The sequence below is a fragment of the Schistocerca americana genome, chromosome X (assembly GCF_021461395.2).
Source record: "Schistocerca americana isolate TAMUIC-IGC-003095 chromosome X, iqSchAmer2.1, whole genome shotgun sequence".
Taxonomy (NCBI): domain Eukaryota; kingdom Metazoa; phylum Arthropoda; class Insecta; order Orthoptera; family Acrididae; genus Schistocerca; species Schistocerca americana.
Window position 1 is genome coordinate 102,974,303 of NC_060130.1, and position 24,105 is coordinate 102,998,407.

The 24,105-nt window shown below is 40.2% G+C and overlaps 1 protein-coding gene across 3 annotated transcripts in view; it reads left to right on the forward strand.

Annotated features, from left to right (window-relative positions):
- LOC124555624 (tetratricopeptide repeat protein 39B-like) overlaps nt 1-24,105 on the forward strand; it is a 296,161-nt gene that overhangs the window by 201,940 nt on the left and 70,116 nt on the right. For all 3 annotated transcript variants that reach the window (XM_047129594.1, XM_047129593.1, XM_047129595.1), the window contains exon 5: nt 15,181-15,256. In XM_047129594.1, the coding sequence (XP_046985550.1) occupies nt 15,181-15,256 (76 nt within the window). The remainder of the gene's footprint in view (nt 1-15,180; nt 15,257-24,105) is intronic.

Below are 24,105 nucleotides of genomic sequence, written 5' to 3' on the forward strand. Positions count from 1 at the left end.
CCTCTGAACGCATACTCATAAAATTTTACCTTTCCTGCTCCTGATCGATCAACCACCAAGGCAACTCATTTCTGCACGAAAATGCTCTTCAAACTACACTGGTTTAATGACATCATTTGACCCTGCAGGTTTCTACAGGCATAGAATTTGTGAACTAAAAATGGCTCTGAGCACTATGGGACTCAACATTTGAAGTCATCAGTCCCCTAGAACTTAGAACTACTTAAACCTAACCAACCTAAGGACATCACAAACAACCATGCTGGAGGCAGGATTCGATCCTGCGACCATAGCAGTCGCGCAGTTCCAGACACAAGTGCCTAGAACAGCTCGGCCACACCGGCCGGCATTTGTGAACTACTTTTAGCATTGTCAGATTGTTTTAGATATTGTGAAAGAATATACTGTTGCTGATTAATTTCTTTCTAATAATTACTATTGTATTCAATAAACTAATGGAAGATGCAATTAAAATATTCACTATACTGATACAAATTAAATTCAGTTTACTATAGAAACATTACAACGGCAATCTAGCATAATAAAGCACTAAGTGTCTGTAAGATGATTGTGCCTATTTTAACACAAATTAGTAGGATATTACCAACTTCTGACTTCGAGAAGGTCTGTATTTACTCAAGTATTATGAAAATGTGGCAGTTCATAGATAAAATTATGTATTCACAACAATGAAAAATGTGTCAGCAGAAAACAAAAGTGGCATTATGAATTTTGCAGTACCATTACGTTTTCGTTCTGACATTATGGGGTACTGAAAGCAGAAAGACAGATTTTGCTCGAGCGTTGTCTTACTATTCCCTTATTGAGGTTTTATCTGCCTGCTTGTAGCTGCAGATAAATCGCCACATAAGAGACAAGTTGTATTTCCTGTGTGGGACGACTTTTGTGGATTCAAAAGCATTAACTTATACCCTTATATCACATCTCGAGAGAAAATCTTCACATTATTCAATTGAAATAACACGATAATATCAAGCGAATTTAGTAGGATAGTTCTGTGCCATCAAGGAAGTAACTCATTGGTCACAGAGTTGCCAAACATATTCTGCGTTGTTGCCAAGTTTGTTATACTGCCAGGAAGGATACTAGCTGGTAGCTGATGTGTTCTGTGAGTGACCTCGGAAGTGACTATAACTTCGTCTCAAAGCTGTGGGTGGCAAGGGCTGGAATATCCTAATTATATGTCAATGAGTCTTGTTCGGATTTCTGTAACTGGGTTGAAGGGCTAGAGTGTAATTACTTGCAATACATCGATGCACTGAGTGCAAGCGAAATGTCATAAATTAATACCTGCAACTATTATTTGTGTTTTACTGTCTTAATCGGACTGAAACCTTGAAAGTGTATTCTCCAGACGCGATTCAAAATTTTGGAGTCTCCAGTGGTGGGTGATTTGGCAGCTTATCTTTGCTATACAATATTGCTATTGAGATCACTGTTATTGTCACATCTGCAAGAAGACAGGCATGACCTGGCTTGTTGTTGTCAGCTTTTCTGATGGCTGTTCTGCTGTTGCTCGAAACGTAAACATTTAAGGTGAATTCAAATATTCCATATGGCAAAAATCTGATGTTTCTATTGTTCCCAGTCCAACATTCAAAAAGTAGCTCCAATAAATGGCATAAAAGCTCATATGAACCAACAATTAATAACGCAGTCATAATTAGTAGAAACTGATAACCTCCATATCTCGTCTGATAGTTGTGAAAAACTATATTTTTTATCTGCACTGCACCACAGTATGAAGAACTCAAGGGTTTCGTAGGATTCCTATACTTAATTTCGTTGTGTTCATTTTCAGTGACAGTAGGGGAGGAGCAAAGCCAGCTGACTTGAAATATAATTTTCCAGCGGATTTGGATCTATGGCTACAGTTGCAGTAGCACATCCAGTGAGCTGTCAAGAATGTGACCATTCACTCATTCCTGTAATATAGGCTAGGGCACAAAGAAGCAGGTTTCCCACAAAGTAAACGATGAGATACACTGTAATTAACGCATAAAGTAACCATCTCAAAATTGTAAATTTTCCAAATTGCTGTGACTAATTAAGCGTGAATTGCTCAGAAAATTACAACTATGAAATGAGTAGGTTAATTCAGCTCAGTCCGTCACTATTACTGAGCTGCCAAACATTTTCCGAGTAGGACTTAAGATAGAATCTTGTGTGTGTGTGTGTGTGTGTGTGTGTGTGTGTGTGTGTGTGTGTGTGAGAGAGAGAGAGAGAGAGAGAGAGAGAGAGAGAGAGAGAGAGAACACGCGGGCGGTGTCTGGTCTTTTGGACATGTCGGAAAGAGCAGACGCTAAGATTCAAAACAGAGAGCCTTGTTAATCAATTAAATATCAAAGGACGGATGTCCGGGCTGTCACAGGGTGTTAAAACACAGCTATGGCGGCAGATGAAAACTTGTGCCTAACCAGGCTCTATATGCATATACAGGGTTTTTCAGGAGGAACAGTAGATATTTTTGCAGGTGGTAGTATAGACGAATTACATAAAAAAATTGCACATAAATGTGTGTACTTTTTATTGAGTACAGAGATACAGCTATCAGTACGTAACCCTAACAAACTCAAAGCTAAGGAAAATGAGGACGTTCAAAGATGATTTTCAAAAATTCCCCCACCAACTCCAATGCACTTCTCTTGATAACACCAAGTGTAGCTCTTCTGAGGTTGTCTTTGTATTCTTTTATGAGTGCTGCACTATTAGTAATACGAACGATCAAATCGGCATTGGGTTTACTTTTTCTTTGTAGACTTTGCCTTTCAACCATCTCCACGGGCAAAAATCTAAAGGGATAAGGTCCAGGGACCTTGGTAGCCAAGAAAAGTGCCCGTATCTACTGATTCATCATCTGGGAAATGTTATGTTTGGAAGATGTGTCACCTGACGGCTAGAATATGCAGGAGCCCCATCATGCTGGAGGAGCATACGCATTCTTGTAGACAAAGGAACCTTATCCAATAATGCTGGAAGCTCATTTTCAGGGAAGTGTAGACAACGGGGTCTGGTAAGGACCAACAAACGAAACGAAAATGCATTGAACCCAGCTGTATGTACTCAATAAAAATTGGACACATGTTATATGGAATTTTTTCTGCAGTTTGTCTATACTACCACCTCCTACATCATTTACTATTCCTCCTGAAACATCATGTGTAATTATTCAGGTCTTGACGGGCCATCGAAACTTTTTAGTGCTAGATGCACGTCACGTCCAAACCCTCGTGAGAATACAGTGTGGCTGTGAGCGAGTGGAATAATGGACAGAGGGGTACAGTGTATGTGGTATGCGGCAAACATGGGAATTTGTGTCTGACGAGGAGCATGTGTAGATAGGTCCTGCAGGCAGGTTGGCCGTTGTGTCCTAGTAGCCCAATATTCAACGCGTCTGCCTAGTAAGCAGGAGGTCCAGGTTCGAACCCTCGTCAGGCACAAATTTTAATGTGCTGCCGTTGCTGTGTTTCAACACCCTGTGACAGTGTGGACATCTGTCCTTTGTTATTTAAGATAAAATTGTTTTTTGAGGCAATACAGGTGATATGCGAACATTTGTCTTGCCATCAACGTAACGGGGCTTCAACGGCGTCCATTCCTTAGTCATTCTTTTGTGATGGCGCTATCCCCTGTCATATGCATGCATATCAGATTGTAGAGCATATTTAGTCAAATAACGAATGGTCAGTGTCAGTATACAAGTATTTACGAACAGTAGAATTAGAATTGCAGCGAGCTGATCACTTAACCAAGTGCAACGTAGAGTACCTGTGTAGTGAGTCACTTCAGCCGCGTAGCTGACGATAATATTTGTCAAGCAGTTCACTGCAGAATTAAATTAATATCCGCATGATGATCTCTGTAGTCATACTGTATCATTAGCAGCTCGTGAATGGAATACTATGTTCATTAATTCAGATTAGTGAAGCTGATGCCAAATAAAGAGAAGTGACGACGCCACCACACTATCTTTACTTAGGTAGTCAGCGCTAGATTATGTGTGCCACTATTACCATTACTGTAAGCAGTTTGACTGCATAACACCACAACATCCACTGACAACCTGTACCATTATCATCATACGCGCGGTGAATACAAGCTGCTGATGTTTGTCAAGATTAGTGGAAAGCGCCTCATGAATGTCAAGTTCCGTTTGCATTACGCCTAGGACAGAGAGAATCCTAAATAACAGTAAGAGGCTACCCAATGAAGGGAAGAGGCCACGTACTGTCTACAGTTCTTTCAGTTTAATATTAATGTAGTTCCCGATGATTTCACACAAACGGGTTCTTTTGGCTATCGGACTACTCACATGGGAATTATCAAAGTGTAATTATCAAAGTGTAATTGCTAGAACACTCAGCTCTTTTAACAACACCTCATTTTGGATTGAATATGACTCGGAAAGCGACGTTAATTTGATGTTTCCGTCCGTCTTCTGACGACTTACCGAATGAAGTCTGAAGTGCACTCGCAGTTGTGTTGCCTGCCGCATCAATTCCGTAAAGTGTCAGGGCAGCTGGCAGCCATTGCTGAATACAGACATGTGCAAATATCTTCACTGCTGTAGGGAAACTCGTCTTTGTTCCATTTTTTTCCATACCGTAATTAGCACAATAACATAAGGCCCATTCTGCTGAAGAACTTGATGCCCGCAAGCCCTTAAATAAGAATCTGCAAGCGGTAATAATGCATGAAAGGAAACGGACTGTTGGACAAAAGAATGGAGAGCTCCCTGGTCTTTGTGTTTCCGATAGGTCCTATGATAAGAATCTGGTGTCATATTTTGCTTCATAACTCTAAACTGTTTATTTTTTCACTTCATACTAAAACACAAGCTATGATATGAGGAGAGGAAATGACTTACATGCTTCTCAGAAACTTTAGTTTTTTGTGCTTATTTTCTCACTTCATACTAAAACAAGGGCGTTGATATGAGAGGAGGAAATGAAGTACACGCTTCCAAGATGTATTATTTCCTTGTGTGCTAGTAATATGAGCATGGAAGCTTTGCAGTTAATTTTTGTGTGTTGGATAAATTTTGATATCACTTCACATTACTTTGTGAGAAGGTTCATGTTTTCTTGGGATTCAAATGGAATGGACATTTCATCACTGGTTAATATTCTGATACCCGTTCCAATTCCTCCATGGCACTTATGAGTTGAGTCACGTTTTTTACTCAAAAATGGTACAAATGGCTCTGAGCACTATGGGACTTAACATCTGAGGTCATCAGTCCCCTAGAACTTAGAACTACTTGAACCTAACTAACCTAAGGACTTCAGAGACACATCCATGCCCGAGGCAGGATTGGAACCTGCAACTGTAGCGGTCGCGTGGTTGCAGACTGAAGCACTTAGTACTGGTCTGCCACCATGGCCGGCATTGGTTACTACAAGAACATGCAGGCAGTAATGTCCGCTCACTGCAGTCAGAGCCAAGGTGATTTCGTCCTGTTTATAGCAAAGCATCTGCTGTAGTGTCCACGCTTAGCCAACATAAACAAACTGCGGCAGCAATAGTCACCCCTAATTGCTGCACTTGTCGCAAGCCCTGAATAGATCAGGCGTGCACTACACGCCGGAAGCGGCTACAAGGGTAGCGGAGTACGTGTGGAGTGCACATGGGGGTTTTTTAGGTTAGAGAATTCCCTCCCTAGGCACGACAAGATGCCTCCTGAGACGTGGCAAGGTAGGAGTAGGCAAAATGCAACAGGGAATAACAACATTAATGTGCTAATAGTAAACTGCAGGAGCATCTATAGAAAGGTCCCAGAACTGCTCTCATTAATAAACGGTCACAACGCCCATATAGTACTAGTGACAGAAAGTTGGCTGAAACCAGACATAGACACTAATGAAATCCTAAACTCAGATTGGAATGTATACCACAGAGACAGGCTGGACAGTGAAGGGGGAGGCGTGTTTATAGCGATAAGAAGTGCAATTGTATCGAAGGAAATTGACGGAGATCCGAAATGTGAAATGATTTGGGTGAAGGTCACGGTTAAAGCAGGCTCAGACATGATAATTGGATGTCTCTATAGGCCCCCTGACTCAGCAGCTGTTGTGGCTGAGCACCTGAAGGATAATTTGGAAAATATTTTGAGTAGATTTCCCCACCATGTTATAGTTCTGGGTGGAGATTTTAATTTGCCGGATATAGACTGGGAGATTCAAATGTTCATAATGGGTGGCAGGGACAAAGAATCCAGTGAAATTTTTTTAAGTGCTTTATCTGAAAACTACCTTGAGCAGTTAAACAGAGAACCGACTCGTGGCGATAACATATTAGACCTTCTGGTGACAAACAGACCTGAACTATTTGAAACAGTTAACGCAGAACAGGGAATCAGCGATCATAAAGCGGTTACGGCATCGATGATTTCAGCCGTAAATAGAAATATTAAAAAGGGTAGGAAGATTTTTCTGTTTAGAAAAAGTGACAAAAAGCAGATTTCAGAGTACCTGATGGCTCAACACAAAAGTTTTGTCTCAAGTACAGATAGTGTTGAGGATCAGTGGACAAAGTTCAAAACCATCGAACATTATGCATTAGATGAGTATGTGCCAAGCAAGATCGTAAGAGATGGAAAAGAGCCACCGTGGTACAACAACCGAGTTAGAAAACTGCTGCGGAAGCAAAGGGAACTTCACAGCAAACATAAACATAGCCAAAGCCTTGCAGACAAACAAAAATTACACGAAGCGAAATGTAGTGTGAGGAGGGCTATGCGAAAGGCGTTCAATGAATTCGAAAGTAAAGTTCTATGTACTGACTTGGCAGAAAATCCTAAGAAATTTTGGTCTTATGCCAAAGTGGTAGGTGGATCAAAACAAAATGTCCAGACACTCTGTGACCAAAATGGTACTGAAACAGAGGATGACAGACTAATGGCCGAAATACTAAATGTCTTTTTCCAAAGTTGTTTCACAGAGGAAGACTGCACTGTAGTTCCTTCTCTAGATTGTTGCACAGATGACAAAATGGTAGATATCAAAATAGACGACAGAGGGATAGAGAAACAATTAAAATTACTCAAAAGAGGAAAGGCCTCTGGACCTGATGGGATACCAGTTCGATTTTACACAGAGTACGTGAAGGAACTTGCCCCCCTTCTTGCAGCGGTGTACCGTAGGTCTCTAGAAGAGCGTAGCGTTCCAAAGGATTGGAAAAGGACACAGGTCATCCCCGTTTTCAAGAAGGGACGTCGAACAGATCTGCAGAACTATAGACCTATATCTCTAACGTCAATCTGTTGTAGAATTTTGGAGCACGTATTGTGTTCGAGTATAATGACTTTTCTGGAGACTAGAAATCTACTCTGTAGGAATCAGCATGGGTTTCGAAAAAGACGGTCGTGTGAAACCCAGCTCGCGCTATTCGTCCACGAGACTCAGAGGGCCATAGACACGGGTTCACAGGTAGATGCCGTGTTTCTTGACTTCCGCAAGGCGTTCGATACAGTTCCCCACAGTCGTTTAATGAACAGAGTAAGAGCATATGGACTATCAGACCAATTGTGTGATTGGATTGAGGAGTTCCTAGATAACAGGACACAGCATGTCATTCTCTATGGAGAGAAGTCTTCCGAGGTAAGAGGGATTTCAGTGTGCCGCAGGGGAGTGTCATAGGACCGTTGCTATTCACAATATACATAAATGACCTGGTGGATGACATTCGGAATTTCACTGAGGCTTTTTGCAGATGATGCTGTGGTGTATCGAGAGGTTGTAACAATGGAAAATTGTACTGAAATGCAGGAGGATCTGCAGCGAATTGACGCATGGTGCAGGGAGTGGTAATTGAATCTCAATGTAGACAAGTGTAATGTGCTGCGAATGCATAGAAAGGTAGATCCTTTATCATTTAGCTACAAAATAGCAGGTCAGCAACTGGAAGCAGTTAATACCATAAATTATCTGGGAGTATGCATTAGGAGTGATTTAAAATGGAATGATCATATAATGTTGATCGCCGGTAAAGCAGATGCCAGACTGAGATTCATTGTAAGAATCCTAAGGAAATGCAATCCAAAAACAAAGGAAATAGGTTACAGTACGCTTGTTCGCCCACTGCTTGAATACTGCTCAGCAGTGTGGGATCCGTACCAGATAGGGTTGATAGAAGAGATAGAGAAGATCCAACAGAGAGCAGCGCGCTTCGTTAGAGGCTCATTTAGTAATCGCAAATGCGTTACGGAGATGATAGATTAACTCCAGTGGAAGACTCTGCAGGAAAGACGCTCAGTAGCTCGGTACGGGCTTTTGTTAAAGTTTCGAGAACATACCTTCACCGAAGAGTCAAGCAGTATATTGCTCCCTCCTATGTATATCTCGCGAAGAGGCCATGAGGATAAAATCAGAGAGATTAGAGCCCACACAGAGGCATACCGACAATCCTTCTTTCGACGAACAATACGAGACTGGAATAGAAGGGAGAACCGATAGAGGTACTCAAGGTACCCTCGCCACACACCGTCAGGTGGCTTGCAGAGTATGGATGTAGATGTAGATGTAGAAGCCGCGACAACAAGAACGCATTGTCTCTGCTAATGATATTAAGGAGTTAATACATCTTACTTACTCAACACAATATGCAGGACGTGGGGTGGGTAAATATTCAGTTTGTAGTAACTAGCCATTGCATTAAAATACTTTACATTATATTTGATGCAATATTTATTGTTGCTTGTCTCTCTAATGTTAATAGTATTGATTCAGATTGAGCGTGAACATAAAAACGGCAACTGGACTTCTGGATTCTGGGGAGCCCAGGCTAGCACAGCAGAGAATATAGGAGATCTCTGGTAAACTTCCCTACAAGCAGAAAACATTGATTGGAACACTAAATATCAGTACATTAATCCAAACAGGAAAACTACATAATCTCACATCAGAAATCGACCGACAAAAAATTCTCATCCTTGCTCTTCAAGAAACATGACTGACAATGAATCCTTGCACCGTGAAAACTATCGAATCATAAAGAGCAAAACACAACAAAAGGAAGTGAAAGGCGCACCAATCTTCAGCATGACATGTCTTGTACACAGATCCATCATCAGCTCTGTCAAAGAAATCACACCCATCAACAATCGACTTACGGCTATGAGCATTCAGAGCGCCAATAAAAAATATACACTCATCAATGCACATTCCCCTCACCAACATCGAAAATAAGAAAAACCCCGAAAATGTCAAAAAATTCTGGAACACACTCGAAAGAACCATGAATAAAATTCACCAAGATGATGTGAAAAACCTAATGGGAGACTTCACTGCTCAATTTGAGACAAAAAGTGTAGGAAAATCATCGCTAAAAATTCAGCACACCAAAACACTAACACCAATGGCATACATCTGATAGATATTTGCCAACAATTCAACCTCAAAACAGTGTCTACCCACTTAAAAAAACAGAAAACATGGCGATCCCCGATTCAGCGTCTTGGTGAATACCAGATCCATCACGTTGCCATCTTCTACGCCCACTACAGAGTCATCCACGACACTGAAGTCCGACGAGGCGTGAACATTGACTCAGACCACTACCTCACACGAGTTCAAGTGAAATTCTCTCTGAAAAGAGTTCACCTAAAAATCTCAGCATTCAAAAAATCGACACATCCAAAATTGAAGAAACCAATATCACAGAAGAATGGGAAAAAGGACCGACGAACAACTGGACTGACTTCTACAGTAAAATTACCAGAAATGCCAAAGAATTAATCCCACTTAAAAAAAGGCAAAACACTCATGGTGGGACTCAAACTATGATCAAGCTGTCATCAATCGCTGACTCGCGTTCCAAAAATACAACAGCAACAAATCAGCAGGAACCATATAACACTTCTTCAACATCCACAAAAAGACAAACAGAACCATCAGAAAAACCAAACACAACTACACCTCCAAAAAGCGGAAATCAATTGAAGGCAACTTCGGAAACTGCAGCAGCAGAAATTTCTATACAACTTTTGCAAACAAAATTAAAGGTTCCTCACCACAAAATTTGACCTTCAAGAAAAAAATGGAAAACTCACACTCACCAACCAAGAAAACTGTGAAGAACTGGCGTACTAGTTTTCCGATCTCCTTAAATGCCCTGAACACCTGAACGATTCCCACACACATCCCAAAAATACAAAAACCAACCGTATGCCTATCCACCGACACAAGAAGAAATCCAGCTCCACATCAAAAAACGCAAGAACGGAAAGTTGACAGGAGAAGGAGAAGGAGAAGGAATACTGAAAAAACATGGACCACAAACACTACAGGAAATCACACAGGCCATTCAGGATATATGGTGAAGTAAAAACCTCCCAGACAACCACTCCACAAAAAACGAACAAATCTTACGTGAATAACTACCGAGGAATTTCCCTCCTTTCAGTCCCCCATAAAATCATCTCCACGTGTCTCTTACAACGTGCACAAGAACAAGTCAAACCCTACTAGGTGAATACCAAGCAGAATTCAGACCACACAGATTTGGCACCGAACAAATTATCTATCTGAAATCCACATTGAAAATACTGCGGTGCTGTGCAGATAAAAAATATAGTTTTTCACAACTATCAGACGAGATATGGAGGTTATCAGTTTCTACTAATTATGACTGCGTTATTAATTGTTCGTTCATATGAGCTTTTATGCCATTTATTGGAGCTACTTTTTGAATGTTGGACTGGGAACAATAGAAACATCAGATTTTTGCCATATGGAATATTTGAATTCACCTTAAATGTTTACGTTTCGAGCAACAGCAGAACAGCCATCAGAAAAGCTGACAACAACAAGCCAGATCATGCCTGTCTTCTTGCAGATGTGACAATAACAGTGGCAATATTGTATAGCAAAGATAAGCTGCCAAATCATCCACCACTGGAGAAGCTCCAAAATTTTGAATCGCGTCTGGTGAATACAGTTTCAAGGTTTAAGTCCGATTAAGACAGTAAAACACAAATAATAGTTGCAGGTATTAATTTATGACATTTCACTTGCACTCAGTGCATCGATGTATTGCAAGTAATTACACTCTAGCCCTTCAACCTAGTTACAGAAATCCGAATAAGACTCATTGACATATAATTAGGATATTCCAGCCCTTGCCACCCACAGCTTTGAGACGAAGTTATAGTCACTTCCGAGGTCACTCACAGAACACATCAGCTACCAGCTAGTATCCTTCCTGGCAGTATAACTGAAACTTGGCAACAACGCAGAATATGTTTGGCAACTCTGTGACCAATGAGTTACTTCCTTGATGGCACAGAACTATCCTACTAAATTCGCTTGATATTATCGTGTTATTTCAATTGGATAATGTGAGGATTTTCTCTCTAGATGTGATATAAGGATATCAGTTAATGCTTTTGAATCCACGAAAGTCGTCCGACACGGGAAATACAACTTGTCTCTTATGTGCCGATTTATATGCCATACTGGCCATTGTGTCAATAAGTAAGCCCCATATCCTGCACCTCTTCGCTAGCCCTGAGGTAATGTGTCAGCCTACCAGCTACAAGCTGCTTCCATTCGCGATTCGAGACTCGCTGAACATCAGGTTTTTAATTCTTTTGTAGCACAGCTACAAACAGGCAGATAAAAACTCGATAAGGGAATAGTAAGACAACGCTCGAGCAAAATTCGTCTTGCTGCTTTCAGTACCCCATAATGTCAGAATGAAAACCCAATGGTACTGCAAAATTCATAATGCCACGTTTGTTTTCTCCCGACATATTTTTCATTGTTGTGAATACATAGTTTTATCTATGAACTGACACATTTTCACAACACTTGAGTGTGATACAGGACATGAAGTAAATACAGACCTTCTCGAAGTCAGAAGTCGGTAATATCCTACTAATTTGTGTTAAAATAGGCACAATCGTCTTACAGACACTTAATGCTTTATTTAGATAGACTGCTGTCGAAATGTTTCTATAGTAAATTGAATTTAATTTGTATTAGCACAGTGAATATTTTAATTGCATTTTCCATTAGTTTATTGAATACAATAGTAATTATTAGAAAGAAATTAATCAGCAACAGTATATTCTTTCACAATATCTAAAACAATCTGACAATGCTAAAGTAGTTTACAAATTCTACACCTGTAGAAACCTACAGGGTCAAATGATCTCATTAAACCAGCGCAGTTTGAAGAGCATTTTCGTCTAGAAATGAGTTGCCTTGGTGGTTGATCGATCAGGAGCAGGAAAGGTAAAATTTTATGAGTATGCGATCAGAGGAAGAAATGCCTGAGACATGACTTCCCTTTCAATCTTCTGGATACTTTTGTTTCTCAAATCAACAGATTGCATTATCATGCAGTAGCACACGTGATGTAGTTTTGTCGGTCGATTTTCTTGCACTGCACCCGAAAGGTGTCTCAATTGTTGGCATCAAATTCCAGCTGTGATGGACACATCCTTGGAGAAGGATTCTTAGTGCAACACACACTTTTGGAGCTATCAGTTGGAAAATATTATGTTCATACTACTCTTTGCTGGAGTTTAGTCTGTTGATAGCACTCAGACCATCATTTCTTCTTAGGAAAAAATGGTTCTAATGGCTCTGAGCGCTATGGGACTTAACATCTGAGGTCATCAGTCCCCTAGAACTTAAAACTACTTAAACCTAACTAACCTAAGGACATAACACACATCCATGTGCGAGGCAGGATTCGGACCTGCGACCATAGCTCTTCTTAGGAAATTAACGATAAAGGCATCATAACTCGTCAGCAGTGACAGTATTGCATAGAAATGCTCATTGAGCAGAACTGCAGTGATAATCACTGTATTCATTTTTGTTGTTTCGGATTAGAGCATGCAATACTCCTACACCTGACTTCTGAAAGTTGCGTGTTGAATGCAAATGTCGCATGATAGTTAAATGGTAATCCATCATTTATATCAGTAGTTGAGACTTCCGTAATGTGGAAAATTATTCATGCCAGAACGATCTTTGTTAAAACAAGAATATCTTTTTCTTGGCGTATTTTACCCCAAAAGCGCTTGCACTACACACAGTTCAAATCTTTCGAGCTGCCTCCTCTGCATTTACCCTACTATTATACCAAAAGTAAATATTGTGTTGCAGATGTTACACCTTTCTTTTACAACGCTTAACCATAGTTCATGGTTTTAAAGTATGTGATCTCCTATCTTTAACTGCATGATGATAATTAGAACATCAAATTCGAAAATGACAGCTGATACACACACTGACAGCATTGCGCCATGTTCACCTGGGTGGCGCCCAATTTCAGGCATCGGGTGGCAGTTGGCCGGTGACCGGTAGCCGGTGCACCGCGAGGAAATGCTCGAGCGTAAGCTGCTCTGATCGTGACACAGCCATGAGCTGTCGTGTGGAATTGTTTCTGAAAGTATTTGTTATTACTGGTGCGTAGAATGTGAAGCGAATTATGTTAGATGTTCTATCGGACTTTAGACGAGGGTCAAAATGTTGTTTAAAAAAAAAATACACTCGGGTGCGAACACGCGATTCTTAAGTTTAGAATGTACGAGCATTACCCCTAGACCACGGGCTCAAACAACACAGCAACATCTCAGAAGTAGCCAACACTTCCTCCTGACACCTCCACATCTTACCGTGTTGCCAGATTGTGCAGATGGGCTGACTTAGCATTGTCAGTGGCAGTCGGTTTTATTGGCCACCTTTAGAGAACGATTCGGACTTAGTCCGTATGCCTGCCAGCGGTCAGTTTTTATGTCTAAGACTGTACATCATTACTAATTTTCTACATTATTCATTACATTGTCATAGTTTTCAAGGTTTTGAGATGAACAATCTGATATAGGACACTTGTGGTCTGTCAAGTTGGAATCTACCTCAAATTGACCTGCAAACACTACCTGAGCTACAGTGCGTGCACGTCGTGCAAGATTTTCAGTATTCTCCCACTATCTTCATGCAAGTTGCTTATTGGAAATTTAATGTAGTTCAGGTTTGTGCTGTGACACATTTTTACTGTGGCCTGCCATTTTTGAGTATTCAAGAAAGACATACAAAACTGACATTAAAGGTGTTCCATCTCGAAACCATTCGGAATAGTTCATAAGTCAATTTTTTGCTCAGAATTACAAATAATATCACCCCTCGAAGCATGCGCCTTTCCTCCTGGCTCACCCTGTATGTGTGTCTATATACAGGGTGTCCTACATAACTCTGCCACCTCACATATATTTGCAAAACAAAACAAAACAAAATGTGAAAAAAAGCGATTGACCATGTATGCACCTATGTCAGAGGCTTGCACAGTGAGCAGGAATGCACACTCTATAAATGTAAACAAAAATCACATTCAACACAAAGTTAACTACTAATGTCAGATATATGTTTTTTCTACTGAAGTGAATACTGGAGGTACAATTAGTGATGGCCAACTTGTTTTCACTATTCTAAACCTCATACCTTCTGAAATCCATAGACTTTAAACGATGGCAATGGCACCACAGTTTCTGCCAAAATGTGCAGAGCAAGTGTTGCCTACAGCTGGCTTCAGGACAGTGCAGGCAACCTGACTTACGGTGTTATAGGGGTACGGCAGAAACTGTGGCACCATTTCCATTATTTGAAGTCTAAGTGTTCCAGAAGGTATGGGGTTTAGAGCAGTGAAAAAAATCCTGCCATCACTAATTGTGCCTCTAGTTTTCATTTCAGTAGAAAAAACATACTGTGTATTCCTGTCCACTGGTTAATACATATTGATAAAACAGATATCACACTAGACTAATCTGGTAGTGCTCTATTCAATGGGCACGTAAAATTTCACTTTAAAAATAATTTTGTTTGTAACGAGAAACAAACCTTTGTTTTCTGTTGACGCTGGATGTCACTTGAAAGATACGATGAGCACTATTTGTTTGGGCTGACTCCAACTACACAACACAGTAACAAAATTGCAAATACCTGCTGAAACACCAAATAAATTGCACCTGATGATTCTTAGGAGAGACAGCCTGTGTGTGTGTGTGTGTGTGTGTGTGTGTGTGTGTGAGGGGGGGAGAGAGAGAGAGAGAGAGAGAGAGAGAGAGAGAGAGAGAGAGAGAGAGAAGTAAAATATTCACTGATGAACTGCCAGTTATGATCTTTTCTAATAGATTTGTGCTCATGTGTGCAGGGCAAACAGCAGTATGTATCATGCTGTTGGACACAGTGTGTTCACATTTTTGGAGGCTATGCTGACCTTTGAACACGTGAGTTAAAATTTCACTGTTAAATATCTATACTTAAATAAAATGAATTTGTGGTTTAGTAATGTAGCATGGGTGATGCAGGATCGAGTAAGCCATCACCCAATTGTCACTGAAAGTGTCAATGTGTGGGCTGCTGTCCAGTTATTTCTTTTACATGTTCTTCTTTAACTGGTCTTCACTAAACATCCTACTGTCACATACTGTTAAGTCCTCATTAACCTTCTCTGTAACTGTTGTCTTCAGAGACATTTCTTCTTGGTTACAATATTGACATAATTCTTTGAGGGAAATAATTTTCAAACTGAAAACTACAATCAAATAAAGACAGAAAAATTGCTTCTGCTCATAAAGCATCAGCAGCGGCAGATTATGGTAAAATTAAAAAAGCATTAAATGTTAGGTTTTGAAACTAAGTATATCATTATGGGAGGTAAAAAAGAAAAGATACTTGTTAGAAATGAGATAATGCAAAATCAAACTGGAAAATCAAATGCGTCTCTGGATTAGTGGAGACAACAGAACAAGATGAGATGAAATTTAATACTTTCCTCCTCTGCATCCCTTGATCAAAGGTTCTGAGCTACTGCTATATAATGTAGAAATTATGTACATCAAATTTAGGTACCATTAATTTTGACTCATGGTATCTGTCTTTTTGGCTATGTTATTGCTCATCCATTTGATAAATTAGAAAGAAAAGGCAAAACAGAATTTCCTTTTCTGGCATTTGCTTCAGTTATAATACAAATATTTTCTATTTCTGCTCATTAAATTTCCTTGGTGTCCAGATTTTATCTGTACTTTTTGTCAAGTACTGTCCTGTAGATTACTTGAAACAGTATGCTCTGATCATTGCTGTCACACTGTTTTACATAAGGTTTTAGTACTCCATATTCTTTGTGATTCATATTGTAAAACATAGTGTAACTTTTTTGATCTAAATTTTACTCCAAACAATACATTCTGTATGCACTTACATGTCATCATTGTCTAAATGTCTTCTTAAGATGATACAGTCACTTGTAACGTAAAGCATATGTGTGACACACACAAAGATTTGTTTCTAAGGGAAGAAGCCAAAAGGTTACAACAGTAAATCACCTTAACTGTGCAACTGCTAGAAATGTCATTACTTCTGACTTCGAAAATTTTGTTTTCTAATCTGATGTATGTATAATGTAGAGCAGAAAGTGCAACACCATTTTGATTGACCTCTTACAAAGGCATTTCTTCAGTATGCGAGGAAGATGCTGATAGTGGTCTGGTGGAAATAAACATAAAGCCGTTCTCAACCTGATGGCTGGTTTGAACACAGCAGTGCTTCATCGCACATGGTGTTCTTGAAGATGATATAGTCTTGCTTTCTTCCAGTCTGGGAAATGGCTAATCTTACCAGTCATATGAGAATTTAGAGTTTAATGTGGAATATAATCCATGGTGTAGCTTGAAAACTCTACCTTCCCCCTTTTCCCCACACTGACAGATGTGAACATCATATTACTAGAGGGTAAAAAAGAAAACTTATGATCAACAGCATAGTATGAGTGAGTTGTGAGTTTTAAATAGGAAAAATTTCACATTTATGGCATCAGCAGAGATGTGAACCATAGGGAGTAGGGCTCAAGAAGCATCAAATTTGATAATCAGCAATATTGTCTTTGTCTTCTAAAGCATGTGGTTTAAAAAAAAAAAAAAAAAAAAATTGGCAAACTGTGATAAGATTATAATGATGCTGTCAGATACCTATATCCTTTAATGTAATGTTCAAGCCGATCATAACAGTTACTTTTCTTTATCAAGTCAGTCAATTGTATCTGCACTTAACATTTATGAAAACTGCAGCACCAAGAAACTTAATGTAACTGAAATGGAGTTTGTACTAGATTAGGTGCATGAAGAAAAGTGTAGGATTACGGTACTATACATATCTTTGCTTCTGAAAAGTCATTGTAGTGTGAAGCCCTTACATGCCGCAATCAGAGCTTCTAAATGACATGCTATAGAATCAAAGAAGGCCTGGATTTGTTCCTGGGAAACCTCCTTACATGTGTTTGGTATTAAAGTCTTCAAATTGCCAACAGTGGTTGCTGGTAGATTGTGACAAACAAGCTACTGACTAACCATGAACCAGGAATCATTGATGTGTAATGTTTTAGGTGAAAGTGCATGCCAGAGAAGTGATGGTACCATTTACTCTCCAAAGATGACTTGGACATGTCTCACCACAGTTAGCCTGGCTTGTCATGATAAAATATGATGCGTGGTATTGTCTTAAGCAGGACAGTACCTTGGCCTCTACAACTTTCCTGGTATAGTGGTTGTTGTTCAACTTGTCCTCAGTACACTGGTGTTGATATCATTTGTTGTATCTGGTGATACCTGAAACCAATACACTTGATGTGTTTCTGTTACACTACTCATCATTGTAGGTTGCCAGATTGTGATCACCACTGGTGCATATAACTTGTGTGGTCATCATTGTAGAAACTGAAATATCACAGTATGACAAACCTGTTTCCTAGAAGACATATTCTACCTGATTCAAGCTTACTCACCTGCTGATATCTGAATTTTTCACGTTCATAAGGAATCCTGACTGTTGCTTTCACATTTCCACTTACTTGAGGGACACTCTAGTAAAAGGTGCTGCTGGGATTGCACATAGTGCTCTCTCTTTATGGTCGTAATCACTTAATTTGATTTATAATTCATGTTTGGATTAATTTGATTTATAATTCCTGAGTGTTGCAGGATTCATAAAGATTAGTTCATTGAACGTTTGATAACCTTAATACACTGGCTTATATGCTCTTTTTGCAATCGTCAGAACTGCTTCTAATTTTAAATGAGTGGAAATTATTAAAGCTAAGTTCAGTAATCATTGATTAGTTGGAGCAATGCATGCTCAAATTTCCATAGTAATGCAATAAATTGAGTAAATCTTAGTTTCCATGTATGCATCTCTTGTTGTAGATTGATGACAAGTTATTTTATAAATCTCCAAATTTGTTCTCAGATTAGCCTAAGTACTTTCCTAGTTAAAGGATTTAGTAGACTACTATAGCCATAGTACTCAGTGAAATGGGCATAATCTTCTTTTCTGTGCATCTGTATCGAGAGTTGCCATCTGGAAAATTATTGTGCTAAATGCATTCCCTGAAAATTATTCCCAGCAGTTACTTCATGAACCCACCGGAATAGTAAATGGTTGTGAAAACACACTTGATCTCTTAGCAACAAATAATCCTGAGCTAATAACGAGCATCAAAATGGATACAGGGATCAGTGAACACAGGGTTACCTTAGCGAGACTGAATATTTTAACTCTCAAATCCTCCAAAAATAAAGGAAAAATATGCCTATTCAAAAAAAGCAGATAAAAATTCACTTGGAGCCATCTTGAGGGACAATCTCTAGTTCTTCTAAATCAACAATGTACCAGTAAGTGTAGACCAGATGTGGCTTGAATTCAAAGAAATAGTATCAACAGCAGTTGAGTGATTAATAAAAAATAAATTAACAAACAGTGGAGCTCTTAGTACACAAAGTGGGTCAGAACACTGTTGCAGAAACAATAAAAAAAGCATGCCAAGTTTGAATGAACACAAAATGCCCATGATTGGCGATCTTCTCCAGAAGCTCAGAATGTAGCACAGATTTCAATACAAGAAGCTTATAATAGTTTGCACAACAAAACTTTGTCTCAAAACCTGGCAGAAAATCCCGAGAGATTCTGTTCATACATAAAGTATAATAGAGGCAAGACACAATCAATGCCTTCTCTGTATGATAGCAATGAAAATACTATTGATGACAGTGTTGTTAAAGCAGCGTTACTAAACGACAGCCTTCCAAAATTCCTTCACCAAAGAAGACAAAGTAAATATTCCAGAATTCAAATCAAGAACAGCTGCCAACATGAGCAACTTAGAAGTAAATATACTCAGAGTAGTGAAGCAACTTAAATCACTTAATAAAAGCAAGTCTTCCAGTCCAGACTGTATACCAACCAGGTTCCTTTCAGAGTATGTTGATGCAATAGCTCGATACTTAACAACCGCACGCTCGACAAAAGATCTGTACCCAAAGACTGGAAAGGTGCACAGGTCACTCCAATATTCAAGAAAGGCAGTAGGAGTAATCCACTAAATTACAGGTCCATATAATTAACATTGATATGCAACAGGATTCTGGAACGTATACTGTGTTCGAACAGTATGAATTACCTCAAAGAGAATGGCCCATTGACACACAGTCAACACTGATTTAGAAAACATTGTTCTTGTGAACACACCTAGCACTTTACTTATATGGAGTGTTGAGTACTATTGACAAAGAATTTCAAATTGATTCCATATTTCTAGATTTCCAGAAGGTTTTTGGCACTGTGCCTCACAAGTGGCTTGTAGTAAAATTGTGTGCTTATGGAATATTGTCTCAGTTATGTGACTAGATTCATGATTTCCTGTCAGAGAGGTCACAGTTCATAGTAACTGACAAAAAGTCATTGAGTAAGACAGAAGTGATTTCTGGTGTTCCCTAAGGCAGTCTTATAGGCCCTTTGCTGTTCCTTATCTATATAAATGATTTAGGAAACAATCTGAGCAGCTGTCTTAAGTTGTTTGTAGGTATTGCTGTCATTAATTGTCTTGTAAAGTCATTAGGGGATGTAAACAAATTGCAAAACAATTTAGAAAAGGTATGTGTATGGTGCAAAAATTGGCAGTTTACCCTGAATAATGAAAAGTCTGAGGTCATCCACATGGGTGCTAAAAGGAATCCATTAAACTTCAGTTACATGAAAAATCAGTCATATCTATAGATCATAAGTTCAGCTAAATATGTCAGAATTACAATTACGAACAACTTAAATTGGAAAGAACACACAGGAAATGTTATGGGGAAGGCAAACCAAAGAGTGTGTTTTATTGTCAGAACACTTAAAGGTGCAACAGATCTGCTAAAGAGACTGCCTGTCCTCTTTTTGGAGTACTACTGTGCGGTGTGGGGTCCTTACCAGATGGGATTAACAGAGTACTTTGAGAAAGTTCAATGAAGAGCAGCACATTTTGTATTATTGAGAAATAGGGGAGAGAGTGTCACGGACATGATACAGGATTTGTGTGGAGATCATTAAAACAATGGCGTTTTTTGTTGCGGTGGAATCTTCTCGTGAAATTTCAATCTCTCCAACTTTCTGCTCTGTATACGAAAATATTTTGTTGATGCTGGCCTACATAAGGAGAAATGATGATCATAACAAAATAAGGTAAATCAGAGCTCGCACAGAAATATATAGGTGTTCATTTTCTCTGCACACTGTTTGAGATTGGAATAATAGATAATTATTGTGAAGGTGGTTCGATGAACCCTCTGCCAGCCACTGAAGTGTGATTTGTATAGGATCAAAATAGATGTAGATTTAAATGTAGATATAGAAGGTAAATGAGTCACGAGGGTGATACCCAGGTCCACATTCATGCGCGAGCTATCTAGGCTGCAGCCTAAGGACCCACACCACAAAATTTAAAATAAAACAGTCTTTGTTTTAATGCTATGGCACAAGGTCCCTTATTATTATTAATAACATACAAGCAAAATCAACAATAGAAAATACAAGATGGAATAATGACAATAGTATGAAAATGATAGATTGCTACTCGCCATAAAGCGAAGGTGTTGAGTCACAGACAGGCACAACAAAAAGAGTACTAAAAATGTTATCTTTCGGCCAGAAGGCTTTCTTCTGAAGTAGACAATGTAAAGTCACACATTCATGCAAACACAGCTCTCACACACGTGACCTCTGTGTCTGGCTGCCAAGTCCAGACTGCGAGCAACTGCGCATTATGGGAGAATCAATATGGGTGGTGGGGGTAAAGAGGAGGTTGGGGCACGAAGGGGAAGGGGAGGGAGAGGAAGAGCAGGGTATGGGTGGGAGGACAGTAAAGTGCTGTATGCAGGGACGAGGTGGAGAGAGGGTAGGGCAGCTAGGTGCAGTCAGTAGGTTAGATGGAAAGTGGGTGTTGGGGGCACGGGGAAGGGGGAGTAGAAAACGAGAGAAGTAAAAGGACTGTGGGTGCACTTATGGAATAGAAGGCTGTGGAATGGGAATGGGGAAGGGGGTAGGTGGGTGAAGGACAATGACTAACAAAGGTTGAGGCCAGGAGGGTTATGGAAATGTAGGATATATTGCACAATTCAGAAGAACTGGCATCGGTAGAAAGAATCCGTATGGCACAGGCTGTGCGGCATTCATTAAAATGAAGAACATTGTATTGGGCAGTATGCCCAGCAACTGAATGATCCAGCTGTTTATTAGCCAGTTTGTCAGTGGCCATTCATGGGGACAGACAGTTTGTTGGTTGTTATGCCCACATAGAACGAAGCACAGTGGTTGCAGCTTAGCGTGTACACTTAAGTTAAGAAAAAACAGAACACCTTGAATGACTAGAGATAGGATGTTCATATTCACAGGTCATGTACATTAGTATATTCTGCAGAAATGATTAGCATGTGAACCGCATCGACCCGCATGCTCGAGGCTGACGGAAGATTGTAAAACGTGACAGGGATGGGACAGGTCGCACCACCCACTGACGAGATAGACATCTCATCCGAATGGCATTGTGAGACAGATCTGCATCCTCCCCAGCTCTGGTGTAACAATGGAACAGTAATACATCATACACTATCAGGGGTGACAGTCTGTTGCCGTCTATTATAGCACGAGTTACATGCGCATTCTCCACTTCTCCATCTACCTTTGACGAATATGGAGAAACGTGCTAGACAGCAGTGGTGGATGGAATGATATTGCTGGGCACAGGAATGGCATCAAATAGGAGAAATCCAGGTTATGTTTGTGTGAAAATGATTGCCACATTTTGGTTCACCACTGATGGCCACATTTTGGTTCACCACAGACAGGGAACAGCATCATAGTGACTGCATTCACACAAGACATACAGTGCCAACTATAGGCCTTTTGATGTGGGGTTCTGTTGGGTACAATCACAAATCACAGTTGGTGCATGTGCAGGGTACTATGACCAGTATGGTTTAAGTGAATGACATCTTGCAACCCTTAGCCAGACTATTTCTGCACAACACCACAGACACCATTTTTCAACAATACAGTGCATGGCCACATTTGATGCACAAACGTGTGCCTTCTTGGTGTCACAAGGTGTCAGCCTTTTGCCCTGGCCTGCCAGATCACCAGACTTGTCACGAATCAGGAATGTTTGGGATATGGTGAAATGATCAGTGCAGCACTGTAACCCAATGCCAACCACCACAGATGAACTTTGTAACCATGTAATGCAGCATGGATGGCTATACCACAGGATGCCATTCACACCCTATACTCGTCAATGCCATCATGCACGGAACAAGTTATCAGGGCCCATGGGGGACCCAGTACGTACTCAGCAACAGGACACATGCTGAACCAAGGTGACTGAAATGCTAATCATTTCTGTAGAACATACTAATGTACATGTCCCGTAAATATGAACATCCTCTCTTTAGTCATTCAAGGTGTTGTTTCTTTCTGGGCATGATTGTAGATCACATGACTGGTTTCACAGGTAGCTCTGCCTTTGATGGGATAGGTGATGCTTGTGACTGGACTGGAGTAGGAAGTTATGGGAGAATGTATGGGACAGCTCTTGCATCTTTGTCTATTACAGGGATATTAGTCATGAGGTAAGGTTTTGGGAGCAGGGGTTGTGTAGGGATGGATGAGAGACTTTTATAGATTCGGTGGGTGGCAGAATACCACTGCAGGGGGGGGGAGGGGGGGGGGGGGCAGGATAGTGTGTAGGACATTCCTCATTTCAGGGTATGATGAAATGTAGTCAAAAGCCTGGCAGAGAATGTGATTCAGTTGCTTCTGTCTTTGGTGGTACTGAGTCATGAGGGGAATGCTGCTCTGTGGCTGGATGGTGGGACCTTGGGAGGTGGTGGGTGGCTGGAGAGTTAAGACATGGGAGATCTCTTTCTGGGAGGGTAATTATGGACTGCAAAGGCCTCAGTGCGACTCTTGATATATTTTGAGAGGGGCTGCTCATCACTACAGATGCGATGGCCATAGATGGCTAGGCTGTATGGAAGGGACGTCTGGGTATGGAATGAGTGGCAGCTGTCAGAGTGGAGGTATTGCTGGTATTTTGTAGTTTTCTTATGGACAAAGGTACTGATATAGCCATCTTTGAGGTAGATGTTAACATTGAGGAAGATGGCTACCAACCCCTCCCCACACCCCCATTCTACCTCCTGTTTTATTTCAGTTCACACACATTAATCTAACCTGATGTAGACACTTCTGCTGTCCCTCTTCTTCATTCATATGCGCCCACATACGTGCAGTCCACATTACAATCTTTTTATTTAGTCTTTGACCTCATTGTGTTATCACGTCGATTTCAGTTCATTTATGCCTTTCCCTATACTTCTACTCCCACAGGTTTATCTTGTGTCCCCATATTTAACGTTCTGCTTTTTTTTTATTTTTCCCACATATTTTTGTACATTTTTTTCTCATGTATTTTTATATTATTTATGTATTTTTACACGTTTTTGTCCTCAACCATGGATCCTTGCTCCTTCCATTTGCACAAATACCGAAAAGTTTTCTTATCCCTAGCCAGCACTCAGTCCCATATACTGTTCCTATGTTGTTGTTTGGCTCATAGTCGCCCCAAATGGCCTTGCCACCAAATTACCTATCTCTGGCTGCAATCCTTCCTTCAACAATGACCTCCACCTGTTCAGATTTGGGCAGTCCATAACTCTCACCAACATAAAGAAACCAGAACCTAAACAGACCCGAAACTCAATTGTGA